Source organism: Sciurus vulgaris (assembly GCF_902686455.1).
Source record: "Sciurus vulgaris genome assembly, chromosome: 5".
NCBI lineage: Eukaryota > Metazoa > Chordata > Mammalia > Rodentia > Sciuridae > Sciurus > Sciurus vulgaris.
In genome coordinates, this window is record NC_136465.1 from 103,464,723 (window position 1) to 103,479,380 (window position 14,658).

At 33.3% G+C, this 14,658-nt stretch overlaps 1 protein-coding gene across 1 annotated transcript in view; it reads left to right on the plus strand.

The window, feature by feature from the left end:
- The window catches only part of LRRK2 (leucine rich repeat kinase 2), a 140,942-nt gene extending 138,227 nt beyond the window's left edge, over positions 1–2,715 (plus strand). Inside the window, exons 50-51 of the mRNA XM_079139252.1 lie at positions 1,473–1,544; positions 2,092–2,715. Coding sequence (XP_078995378.1) covers positions 1,473–1,544; positions 2,092–2,213 — 194 coding nt within the window. The 3' untranslated portion in view covers positions 2,214–2,715. The remainder of the gene's footprint in view (positions 1–1,472; positions 1,545–2,091) is intronic.
- Positions 2,716–14,658: the final 11,943 nt, after the last annotated feature.

Consider the following 14,658-nt stretch of genomic DNA (forward strand, 5'->3'; position numbering starts at 1 on the left):
TTGAGTATATTTTGTTATTTCATTCAAGAAGTTAAAGCAAATGTTTATTTTGATCATAGTCTAAGCTACCCACCCTTAATAAAGAATTCTGTTTGGTTGCTCATTTTATAAACAAATTTATATTCTTGTAGCAATATATGCTGAACTCCACAATCTACAAATATTGACAAATCATGATAAGTTTGTTCAACCTTTTATGTCTATTCTGGCTCCTATGTGAAATGTATTTTCCACATAAATATACTTCAGTGTCTTCCTTTGATTAATAAATTGATTTAGAAAGCCATAATATCATATATACAAAGTTGATCATAAAATAGCACTGTAAGTTTTAGTTCTGCAAAAGTAGAGTTTGTACAAGTTTAGTATGTCAACAATAAAATGTTTGACCATGGTGAAGAAAATAGATTCCTTTTGTAAGAAAATGTTAAAAAAAAGTGTTTCTCCTGCACCCTCTCCTGTTCATCATTTATAGATATTAGAGTTGCACAGAGGTAGATTAGATATTAATGCATACTTTCTATAAAATTCCTAGGGAACTATTAATGCTCTTGGTGATTGTTAACTACCAGGATGGGCTCACCCAAGCAGATGAGTAGGTCTCCGTGGATTATCTCCTCTCTCTTATTTGATCAATGTTGTTCTGTTATCTAATTTAGTTTGTATGTACTCTGGAACCCAAATGGTTGTTCATATTTGAAATTATAGTGATATTTCAGTAGCTTATGATTTATTTTAAAATAAAGATAAATTTAAACATAGACTACAAGGTGAATGGTGATGTGGCTTCACTGTACATAGCATTGATCATAGTCATGATTTTTTCCCCCTACTATTGTCAATATCTTCACCAGAACATAACCTGCATATGAGTTAGGTCTATGTGTTTTTGGACCTAGCTTACAGTCCAGTACATACAAGACTTTTGATGAATATTTTTCAGATAAATTAGTAAATGGCTTGAAAAGAAAATATGATATTGTGACAGAGGGTTAGTTATGCTTCTGTCCAACTCTTCATCCACCTGCTTCATATCTGTGCCTTGCAATATCAAAAGCACTGAGTGAGGGGAGGGTGGGACTGTGGGGATGGGAATGACAGTAGAATGAGGCAGACATTATTACCCTACAGACATGTATGCTTACACTACTGGTGTGACTCAGTCAGCACAATGTACAGCCAGAGGAATGAGAAGTTATGCTCCATTTGTGTATAATATGTCAAAATACATTCTGCTCTCATGTGTAACCAATTAGAACAAATTTAAAAATTAACTTAAAATAGTACTTTTATGCACATTATCCCATTTAATAGTATAATGTTGGAATTATACATAAACATTAAACCTATTTTATAGTAAGCTTTAGCTGCTTTCTTAGATTCACATAATTAAAAATTGCAACTCTACTTTTTTTTGGTAGAGTTTAATTTATTGTTTTAACAGAAAACTTCTGTATTTTGTTTTGGTAAAGGAAGCCTTAAAAATGTCATGCTGGTTTTGGGGTACAAACGGAAAACTACTGAAGGTATACAACAACAAAAAGGTAACATTTAACAGAATGCTGTATTCCAAAGAGTGCAATGATGTGATTGAGGACAACATATTGTGTTTTGTAAATTTGAAGTAAACATTACATATAAACATTAAATTTCAGCAATTTTAATTGATATTTTCTTTACAGTGTAAATAGTTTAGAAAAATTTCAATATTAAGTTTCAACAATTTAGGAGTGTTAAATATTTATTTTTCATAATAGGTAGAAAAACAGTCACTATAAAATGAGAACTAGTTCAAATTTAAAGCAAATGTGAATATTTTTTTGCTTACAACTTACCTATATGCATAAGAGGCCTAATGTTGATCAATATTGGAAAAAACTCTATTTCTTTCAGTAAATGAAATAATAGTGTAAGTGTCTATGTGCCTCTTGAAATTTGGTATTTTCTACAAGGTATTATTAACATTGTCAAAGAATAGTTTTGTAAATGGCAACAGTTTAGTACTTATGTATGAAAAATATAAATTAGCAGGAGAAAAATAATTTACAGTGGATTTTTGAAACATGATTTCATTTTTTTTTCTTTTTATAGAGATACAATCTTGCTTGTCTATTTGGGACATCAATCTTCCACATGAAGTGCAAAATTTAGAAAAGCACATTGAAGTGAGAAAAGAATTAGCAGAAAAAATGAAAAGAACGTCTGTTGAATAAGAAGGACATCAGAAGTCTTTGGTTTTAGATAGGAAAATTATCTCTTGTAAATATTTCTTTAAAAATGTTTATGTTGAAAGAAATACTTTTACCCTTTGAAACAGCTCATGTGTATATGAAGAAATGTTTATATGTTTTATTTTTAATTTAAATATATGTAAAAATAGTTACCAGTGAAAATATGTTCTAAAGAACTATTTAAAATACAGTGTTATATTTCCTATATGCCCTAATTAATTTGGGGGATTAATTAATAAATATAAAATATTTGTAGTATGAATACTAAAATTTACAATGTGATCATTTTTGTTTTGTTTTTCATACTGAAGATACATTTTATTTTAAATTCTGTGCTTAAGACAGAATTGCTAGCTGGATATGGTGGTGCACACCTCTAATCACTAATCTCTAATCTTGGTGACTTAGGAGGCTGAGGCAGAAAGATCACAAATTCCTCTTTAACCTCCATATGTAGAAAGACCCTGTTTCAAAAGAAAAAAAAAAAAAAAAAAGACACAAAAGACATGACAGTTGCTTGCTCTCTAGAAATTACCCAAGTTAGAATTAATATATTTTGAGTAGTTTCCCACATAATACTTTATTTATTGAATTGTTTTTAAATGCACTAATATACACTTATAAATAGTCCATTGAGTTTTCACTAATAAAGCTCTCTGTTGCTGATGCAAACCATATATCTTACACAATTTCTTCTAAAACAAAACTCCTTTTAAACTACTGATGAGAAAATACGACATATCAAAGTTCTCATATCCAGGAAAGACGAAGTCACTCTTTTCCTATTTTTTCAACTATGTAGATATCCTGAAATTTGTATTATTGGTGTAAATACAATGTATAATTCTTCAAGTGATATTTTTATGATTTTGTTTTTATTTTCAGTGGTAAGCCACCTCACTGCTATTTATTTCCTCATTTGCTTTGCTCTAATGCTTCCACTCATAGTTTCCTAAGATTTATGACCCTGCATATCCTACATCATTTAGATAGAAACTCTATTTTGAAAATTATATAGAATTCTACCACATCTGTGAAGACCATGGGGACAGACATGTCACTCACTCTTCAGAATGCTAAAGAAGAACTTCGGCTACATTGGGTAAAAACAGCTGCTAATCTAGTCTTCTAAATTACACCTAACTCATTTAAATGCCTTCCTGCCAAGTACACATGTAAAAATGTAATCTTTCCACCTCAGAAAAATTGCTTTTGTTAAATCCATTGGCCCTGCCCAGTATTCTTCATTTCAAATAATTCTCCGTGATAGCATAACAAGCCTATTTAATATTCCCAGGACTGACTGGCATTTTTATTATGTAAAGACTTTTTCTTTCTATTAAGAATGAAACTCTTAACCCTGAAACATTTTCCACTTTCCAAAGTGACGCATGCTTTGTTATGTAGTTAAGCACAAAAAAATGCATACATGATTGGGTCTTTTTATTCTGGTGACATTCTCTCATTGTAAGTTTGTATGTAAATGCAGTTTTTTACCAAAGACAGGTATAGAAAACATGTAAATGAACACTGTATTTAAATGGAACAATAAACATTTTAAAACATGTTTATGAATTTTAAGGCTCTGTGATTGTGTTTTATTTTCATATGGAGGTCTGTTACCCATCTCATATAAAACTTTGTATTAATCTGTGTATGGCTTAATGGCATTCTAGGAAGTTTTTTTCTTGAGAATTTATGGGACATTTAAATTCAATTTTATGTAATAAAATAGTTGACAGAATGCCAGGATAAAGTTCTGAAGATCACATTATATGCTATTTCCAAGTTCTCAGAAAAAAAATTCTGTAAGTAGAATTGTTCACACTTAAATACTGAAACAAAAATAAAACTTTAGAATAACTGATATAGACCAAAAAAATGGTCATTTTTTTAGTCTTTCCTGATTAGAACCCTATGTGCATGTGTGATTACACAAATGGCGTGATTCTACCTCCTGGACAACCAGAGAAATGAAAGTTAAACCCCATTTGTGTATAATGAATCAAAATAATAATAATAATAATAATAAAAGCTGTTAATTATTATCAAAACATAAGTATTTTAACAGATTTTATTTATTTATTTATTTTTGTAGAAATCTGAATTGTGAAAGAGAGCTTCTCTGAATCTCATTTTGGCCAGCACTCTACTGATTGTGTGCAAGCTATTTTACCTAAAATGTGACTCATTTTTCATCAGGACAGAAAAATATATTGATAAGACAGCAGATGTAACAATAAATATTGTGAACTTTCCTAAATTAAAGGTGAACATATAAATATTCAGATATTAAAGGAAGATGAAGTTCCAAACTTTTGGCACTAAGCTTCTTTATGTAATTCACCACATTAGATAGCTTAATGCCTGACTTGGAAATGGAATGTTTTTCTTGGAGACTTAGAAGTAGGAAGTACAGTAAAATCTTAAACCACACAAACTCAGCAAAACTTGGAGTCCTCATTTTCCATTCTCACCAGTTCCCAGCCAGGGTACCATATTTTCTAGTAATTCAGAATCTGGCTGCTTAAAAGTATATAGTGTCATATTTGGTTCTTTCTAAGTTTTCTAGGAATTGGGTGTGTTCCTAGCACTTTGTGTTTCAAGAAGGAGGCAGGGAGACACCTGAACCAAAGGTCTGTACCTTCTGAGTGGGTGAGCAGAGACAGGAACAAGGTGGTTCTTCCTGAGTGCCTCTCCTCATTCCCAGCCTCACATGAAATGTTCTGTTTAAAGGAGTCTTAGCTTAAGACAAACATTAGGTAGAAGGAAGGAGTACCAGTATCTGGGTCCTGGGGCTGCTGTTTGACCTCCTTGAGAACACACTATCCTATAGCATTTGGCAACTGGAAAACTGAAGTAGCTTACCTGTGTAATTCTGATTTGGACCTCACTGCATTTATCCATTTGAACACCCAAGAGGGTGTTGCTACCATTTATTTATGAAAATACCACACAATGTGATAAATGCTTCATTAGCAGTATGGAAAAGCAAAGACTGGTCAGAAAGTGGGGGATCTGGAAAGAAGACTAATAAATAAATATATACGTAAAAAATAAAGAAATAAAAGCAACAAAACAAATATTTAATCATATAATCATAGACTTTGGATGAATAGGCAGCAATAACAATCTCCATATTGAGATAAGCATTCTAGCAGAAGGATTCCTTGCACACTGTTTTAGGAGCAAAATCTTTTTCTAAAAAGCATCTTACTGAAGAAGGGAAGATGATAGGGGAATATAGAAAAGATCAAATATGTTATACACATGTACAAATATGCCAGGAAGAAACCCATTATTGTGAATAATTAATTAATTTACTAATATAAAAAATCCTGTCAAATATTGAAATTTGTAACAACTTTCCATTTCTTAAGAACTTAATTCTAATATCTATATAGGAGATACTTAAGCAATACAGATAGATGCAAGTAAAATTCATATTTATGTATAGATATGGCATTTTATGAAATAAGAAATTAAAAGGGTGTCCTGCAGGGACTCAGACCCTGAGAAACAGATTCAGGATCCAGGAAGGTGAAAGAAGATGTAGGGCACAGTTGGAATAGTAGACATACTTTAATTCAGAGGTGAGAGCAGCCGCAACCCCCTCCCCCAACCCAAATCTTTCCATGGGCTTTTTTTTATATGCAGGTCAGACAAAGAAGTTGCAGTACCAACAGTTTACATAGTTATGTACATGTTCGCAAACAGATGTTTATGACCTGGAGTCATAATTAACTTGAATAAGAGTGTTTATGACCTTGACTACATACTAAAACATAACTGGTAGGAAGTCTCAGTGAGGGAGCCTAATTATAGCCATCTTAGGCCTGCCCTACAAAGGCCAATGAAATTTGGGGGGATATTAGGATGAAAGGAAGAAAAATGCTTGAATACTAAATTGATCTTTCAGCTTAAGAAACATAAAAACAAGCTATGACCATGCCAATGATAAGGGGGTTTTCTCATCTCATTAAATAATAAAATCTGAAATAAAGTATTTTCTATCATGATAAAATAAAAAAGTATATAAAGTGGAAATGCAATTTACTTTCATAAACTTCAAAGTTACTTAAAAATAACAAGGGGGAAAAAATGGAAAAGATGTGCTGGGGATGTAGTTTGTTGGTAGAGCGCTTGCCTAGCATGCATGAGGTCCTGGGTTCAATCCCTACCACCTCAAAACAAACAAAAAAGGGAAAGTTTTCAAATTGGGAGACCTGGGTCAACATTCCTGATTCAGCATTTACGAACCAAATGAACTGGAGTATGTTGCCCAAATAGCTAGAGAAGAGCTGGTTGGGTTCCTCATCTGTAAAATGGCGAGCTGAAACTCATGTTCCAGAGGGATGAGGATAAATTGAGGCAATACATATCAAGTTACTCAGTTTTATTCCAAGCTGAGTCACATGCAAATGTCATCCCATAAGGAATTTCAATTTGGACACCAACTTCACTAAAAAGGGGCTGGGAATGTAGCTCAGTTGGTAGAGTGCATGCCTCATAAGCATAAGGCCCTGGGTTCAATCCCCAGCAAATTTTTCTAATAACTTGCCCATTATTATATGTTCTGGATCTTTGGCAGTGGCTCCTGTACACCATCATAATAAATCCACATGTGCCAAGGTGCTTTTTTTTTTTTTTTACTAATTTGTCAAACAATTAACTTGAAGCCTAAAAAGAAACCATTATCTAGGTATTAACTCCAATTATAGCTTTGTTCTTTCAGTGAAATTCATGACCAGATATGGATAGATAAATGATCTCTGCATCATTTCCAGGCCATTGCCTTTTTGTCCAATTCCATTGCCACTTGCTAATCTATTTTTCTACACTACACTGGTCTAAATTTTATGTCACTCTTTGAGACAGGGGCATTTCCTTGCATGGAAGCAAAGATGGTAGTTTCAATGATTCATTAATTTTGTTTTGTCTGAAATGACTGAATTCACAAACACATTAAGTACAACTCTGTCAGTGGTATTAACCACAGACATGTTTAATTGGCTAATATGAAGATCAGTGCAATTGATAACATTTAGTTTTTTTCTCCTCCAAGGAATTGCCTTTAACAGTTGATAGTTTATGTTCTGGGCAGGATAATACTTTTTATGCAACAAAAAAGGAATTAGATTAGTCTGTTTGTTATTGGAGGGGCAGCAGAAGACAGCAATACTGAGGTTTAAAATCACTGGTGAAAACCCTCTGTCTTAGCATAGAATTATTTTTTCTTTGTAACTTACATCATAACAAATGTGTCTTTACCTCTGCTTCCCTTTCTCCCTTTCTACAATAAGGGGTTTTGCAATTTGTCTGTTTCACATACACTGTCAGAGCTACATTTCTAACTGGACCAATATCTGTGGTACACTATTATATATGGGAATTTCACATTCAAAACCTTTTGCTAATTTCTGGACAATCCTTTTTTGGGTGCAGTAGAAACTTATAAAATAAATAGATCATTTCAGTTTTATGTATCTTCGTGTTTGAGCAAAGCTGGGAGTATCTTTGACATTCAATAAACTGTGTGTTTAGCAAAAAGGATTTTATTTCAAAAGATAAATGTAAACTTTAGCCACCCACAATAAAAAGCCTTCATGAATATATATTTAGTTCAAGAGTAAACACAAGTGGTAGTAATACGTGATGATACCATAAGTGAATTATTGGATTAAACTTTTAAGTCTATGTAATCACATTTTCACTAACTGCTCTTAATTATTTTATACATTTTGATGTTCCATAAAGATAACTAGTATGTGTCAATTATAGATAAATAAACTGTCCTTTATCCATTGAATGCTGACATTTTACTTTTTTCCTCTTCCTTTGGGGTTATTGATTTTACACAAAAGAAACTGGTTTTCTAGGTGCTATTTATTTTCTAAATGTCATCATATAAATTGGGCTACAAATTATTTAATTGTTCTTTCATATAACTTTTATTCTTTTGAGATAACTTAGGAGGAAAGAAAGGTGACATGATTTGAAACATAGAAGGGGTTTTTATAGCCTAATAATGCATTATGGAAAATGAAAGTAATATTCAATCTAAATCTCTAATTACTAGCTAGAATCCTGTATGTCAAAAACCTGTAGGAAAATCTACCGTCTGTGTCTACATGGACAGAAGAATTAATATATTTTTTTCCTCATTATTCCCTGTGGTTTGATCTTTCTTTGAATCCATGCCCTCTCAGATATAAAGGAATAGCACTACTACCATACAGTTGTTGTGAGGAACACATTCTTCTCAGATGCTCCTTATTCCCAACCCTAGAATAGCTTTTAGGTGATTTACATGTGTTGGTAAGAGGAAGGAGAGTTTTGAAGTTTGACGCTCTTGGTGAAACCAATGTTTTGCTCATTATCATTCTGCTGAGTTAACTAAGAGACTAAGGTTTCTGCGTTATAGATTCATGGTTTTTTGTGAGCAGAAAGCTATTAGCTCAGCAGCCCACCAAACCGGTACTTTAAATACTTGCTTACATTGACTTGAAGTTGGAGGAAACTGACTTTGTATTAATAAAAATAATATGGAATGAGATTGGTTTAGGTTTCATTTCTATTAACATGATAAGATTTAGGGAAGTCTAACTGCTAAATACTAGGAAGTTAGAAAAAAGGAAGGAAAAAGACTACAGCAGACATCTAAAATTGTTAAAGATCTGATAAGATGTTAAGGAATTATGAGGTCAAAATCAAAGCAAGGGTGGTTTTATGGTTTGGATCTTAAATGTGCCTCCAAAGCTCATGCATTAAAGACTCAGTCCCCAGCTGATGACACTAATTGGGAGGTGGGGTCTAGGTGGAGGAAGTAGATCACAGGGGCGTTCCTGTGAAGAGTATATTGGGATCCTGTTTCCGTTCTCTCTGTCTCACTGCTTGGTTTCTTTGAGGTGAGTGACATGCATCATAGTGTCTGACCCTATAACAAGGCTCAATGACCATGGACTGAAACCTCTGAAACTCTGTGCCAAAATAAACATTTCCTCCTTTTAACTTGTTTATCTCAAGTATTTTGTCACAGCGGCAGAAAGCTGAGTAACATTTGGGAACAAAGATGTAAGCAAAACACCAAAGCCATTGCTTTCCTGCAAGCATTTGCTGAACTTTGGGAATTTGAGCTTCAGTTTTCCCAACCTTGAAATAATCGAAGATGGAAGACAAATCCCAGCAACTTGCAAGGTCAGAACTCAAAGACGTAGGTCTTCCCAGTAGCCGGGAGCACTAAAGCAATATAACTCAGTGTAAGATCTAGAAGTAAACCTGCCTACCTTCTACCAGGAACAGCAAAACCCTGAGAAAGTCATCTGTCTGGAATTGTAGCCCCAATTCATATCTATGTTATATATATATTTTAAATCAAACTATTTAAAATTTTTTAACATATAAATTGTGCACATTAAGAGTTCAATGTGGTATTTCCATACATGCATATCCAATCAAATCTGACCTCCCTTTCCCCACTCCACCCCATTTTGCTGCAAATGACAGGATTTCATTCTTTGTGGCTGAATTATACTCTATTATGTATATATACCACATTTCTTTTATGTACTCATCTGTTGATGGACACCACCTGGGCTAATTTCATATCTCAGCTAATGTGAATAGTGCTACACAGTTGGGCAGATTTGGTATGCTAATTTCATCTTCTTTGGATATATACACAGAAGCGGGATAGCTAGCTTATGTATGGTGCACATATACTTTTGCTTTTTGAGGAAACTGCATGCTGTCTCCATAATTGCTGTACTAATTTACATTCCCACCAACAGCATGTGAGAGATCATTTTCTCCACATCCTAGCATTTCTTTTTTCTTTTTTTAATCTTTCTTGATAAAAGTCATAGCTGGGGTGAGATTTTATCTTGTAATTTTGATTTGCATTTTTGTGGTGATGAATGATAGTAAACATTTTCATTTTTTCATCAATTTGTTGGACATTTGTATTTTTTCTTTTGAGAGGAGTCTATTCAGATCATTTGCTCATCTTTTCATTGGATTACCTGTCCTATTAAGCTTTCTGAATTCCTTGTACATTCTGGGTATTAGATTTCTGTCAGATGAGTAGTTAGTAAATGTTTTGTACCATTCTCTATGTTGTCTTAACTCTTATTTCCTTTGCTTGTTTAAATTTTTAGTTTCATATAATCCCATTTGCTAATTTTTTTTCTTTGATCCAGAGAATCATTGCCTGTTCCAAAGTCTTGAAGTCTTTCACCTATACTTTCTTGCAGTGGTTTCAGAATTTCAAATCTTACACTTAGATCTTTGATCCATCTCAAGTTGTTTTTTGTATAGAGCGAGAGACAAGTTTCACTCTTCTGTGTGTGAATATCTTTATTCCAGCACAATTTATTGAAGAGGCCATCTTTCTTCAATGTATATTTTTGGCACCTTTGTCAAGAATAAGTTAGTTGTAGAAGGGTAGGTTTATTTCTGTGATCTCTATTTTATTACTTTGGTCTCTGTGTCTGTTTTTAGGCAGTATTGGTTACCAATGTTCTGCAATGTGTCTTAAAATCAGGAATCATGATGCTTCTAGTTTAGGTCTTTTTACTCAAGACTACTTTGGCTATTTGGGATCTTTTGTGCTTTCATATAAATTTTAGAAATTTTTTCCTAGTTCTGTGAAGAATGTCATTGGTATTTTTAAAATTTTTTTTATTTTTACAGACTGTTTTCCCGGATAAGTGGATGATGATATATAATGGGAGTGGGGGTGGGGGGCGGTGGGGGGGCGAGAGAAGAATGGAGAACTTTAGATTACGTAGAGGGAAATGAGAGGGAGGGGGGATATGAAAAATGGTGGAATGAGACAGACATCATGACCCTATGTACATGTATGATTACAGGAATGATATGACTACATCATGCACAACCACGGAAATGAAATTATGTACCCTATTTGTGTATAATGAATAAAAATTCAGTCTGTCATTGGTATTTTGATTGGTATTACAATAAACTGTGGATTGCACTGGGTAATATAGACATTTTACCTATTTTTTTTAAAATTAGAGCTTAATGGTTATACATAGTAGTTGGGTTCATCCTGAGAAATTCATTCATGCATGGAAATTGATTTCAGTTCATGATCCCCATTTTTCCCTTCCCCTTTTCCCTTCTGTCCTCTCCTTTCCTTCTCCTTCCTCTTCTAGACTTCCTTTCACTCATCTATTAATTTGTGTTTGATTGGTTCTCTATGTAACCTTCTCTCTCCCTTTCCTTTATTTTACTCTAGCTTCTGAATATGAAAGAAAACATTCCACCTTTGAGTTTCCAAGTTTGGCTCATTTTACTTGGCATGACATTCTCCATTTCCATCCACTTACCAGCAAATGCCATAATTTGATTCTTTTTAATAACTGAGTAGAAATTGAGTGTGTGTGTGTGTGTGTGTGTGTGTGTGTGTGTGTATCACAACTTTAATCCATCTATTGAAGGACATCTGGGTTGATTACATAATTGAGCTACTGTGAATCATGCTGCTATAAACATTGATGTGGCTGTGTTGCTGTAGTATGCTGATTTTAGATCTTTTGGGAAAATACCTAAGAGTGGGACAGCTGGTTCATATGGTGGTTCCATCCCTAGCTTTCTGAGAATCTCCAAACTGCTTTTCAGAGTGGTTGTACTAGTCTGCAATCCCACCAACAATGTACAAGTATACCTTTTCCTTCACAACCTCACCAGCATTTATTGTTGTTCATATTTTTGATCATTGCCATTCTGACTGGAGGGAGAGGGAATCAGTATAGTTTTGATTTGCATTTTTCTGATTGCTAGAGATGTTGAAAATGTTTTCATGTGTTTATTGGCTTCTTGTGTTTCTTCTATTGAGAAGTTTCTTTTTAGTTCATTAGTTCATTTTGCCCTTTTATTGATTGGGTTATTTGTATTTTACCTTATCCCATTGTTTTGGTTAAAACTTCCAGTACTGTGTCAAATAAGAGCTGTGAGAGCAGACATTCTCATCTTGCTCCTAATTTTATGGAAATATGTTTAGCTTTTCCCCCTTCAGTATGATGTTAGCTGTGGGTTTGTCATAGACAGCCTTTATTGTGTTGACATCTTATCCTTCTATACCTAATTTGTTCACAGCTTTTATGATGAAGAGTTGTTGAATTTTATCAAACGCTTTTCCTGCATCTATTAAGATGATTATTTGTATATGTTGGACCAGGTTTGCATTTGATCCAATGAAACCAATTTGATCATGGTGAATGATCATTTAGGTTTGATGTTGAATTTGATGCTAGTATTTTGTTGAGAATTTTTGCATCTGGTCCATTGAGAATATTGGCCCACAGTATTTTGTTAATGTATCCTTGGTCCTAGGGTAATGCTGGTCCCACAGGCTGAATTTGGAAGGGTTCCTTCAATTCAATTCTTCAGGCAAGTTTGTAAATAATTAGAATTAGTTCTTTAAAAGTTTGGTAAAATTCTGCTGGGTGTGGTGACATGTGCCTATAATTCCAGCAGCTTAGGAGGCTGAGGCAGGAAGCTTGCAAGTTCAAAGCCAACCTCAACAATTTAATGAGGTCCTAAGAAACTTAATGAGACCCTGTCTCAAAATAAAAAAAATTAAAGGGCTGGGGGTGTGTCTCAGTGGTTAAGTGCCACTAGGCTCAATCCCAGGTCCCCCCCCCAAAAAAAAAATTGTTAAAATTCAGCAATGAAACCATCTGGTCCTATTTTTCTTTATTGAAATAATTTATTACAGATTCAATTTCATAACTTGTTATTGGTCTATTCATGTTTTTAATGCACTCATAGTTCAATTTTGTTAGGTCATGTGTATTCAAAAATTTGTCCATTTCTTCTAGGTTTTCATATTTGTTATAATTTTTAATAATAATACCTAATGAATATTTATATGGTTGTGATATCCATTGTAATGGCTCCTCTATCATGTCTGATTTTATTTATCTTTTTTTTTTTTTTTTTGGTTAGTATGGTTATGAAGGCTGGTCAATTTTGTTTATCTTCTCAAAAACCCAGCTCTTTGCTTCACTGATCTTTTGTATATATATTTTTTAGGTTTTGTTTTATTTCTGCTCTGTTCTTTGTTATTTCTGCTACTAGTTTTGGATTTGGTTTATTGTAGCTTTTCTAAATTCTTCAGATGTGCCATTAGGTTGTTTATTTGAAAACTTTCTGTTTTTTAATACAGGCATTTATTGCTAGAACCTTCCCCTTAGATACTGCTTTGACTGTTTCCTATAAGTTCGGTATGTTGTGTTTCATTTTCACTTTTTTAAGATCTTGTTTAATTTCCATTTTGATATTTTGATGGCTCATTGTTCATTCAAAACTGTGTTCATTCTTCATGCATTTGCATAATTTCCATTAATGTTAAATTCAACTTTTATTCCATTGTGATTATGAAAGGTACATGATATAATTTCACTTCCTAAAAATTTGTTAAGACTTGTTTTGTGCTCTAGTACAGGGTCTATTTTGGAGAAAGTTCCTTGGGCTGATGAAAAGAGTATGTATCCTGTGGTTGTTGGGTGGAACAGTCTATAACTATCTATGAAGTTCATTGGGTCAATAGTATAGTTTAACTATTGTTCATTCTTGAATTTTTTTTTTTTTTTCCTTTGGTCTGGATGCTTTGTCTTTTGATAAAAGTAGGATGTTGAAATTCTCCACTATTATTGTATTAGATTCTATGTTTCCCTTTATAGAGTCTAATAATATTAAATCTAATGTTTGTTTTATAAAATTGGGTGTTCTGATATTAGGTGCACATAGATTTAAATGTTATGGTTGAATTCTGTAATCATTATGAGGTGACTTTATCTCCTGTAGTTTTTGTTTTAAAGTCCATTTTTTCCAGATGTAAGTGTTTGGTGCAGGTGATTATGTGATGTTTGATGTGTTTATTTAAGTGTCACATAAAACTTATTATAGATGGAAATATTCCAAAGACTGTTTTCAAAATTGATCCCAAAACTCTTGCTCACTTCAGGATTCCATTTGCTTCAAATATCATTTTCCATCCTTTCACTTTTAGTCTGTGTATATTTTAACTACTGAGGTGATTTTTTTGCAGATATCATATGGTTGGATTTTGTTTTTATGTCCATTCAGCCAGTCTGTATTTATTTTTAATTTTATTTTTATAGACTGCATTTTGATTCATTGTACACAAATGGAGTACAAATTTCCCTTTCTATAGTTGTGCACGATGTAGATTCACACCATGTATGTAATCATACATGTACATAGGGTAATGATGTCTGTCTCATTCCGCTATCTTTCCTTCTCCCTCCCCATTCCCCCTTATATCCCTCTACGCAATCCAAAATTCCTCCATTCTTCTCTTACCCCCCTACCTACCCTGTTACGTATGATCATCCACTTATCAGAGACAACATTTGGCCTTTGGTTTTGGGGGATTGGC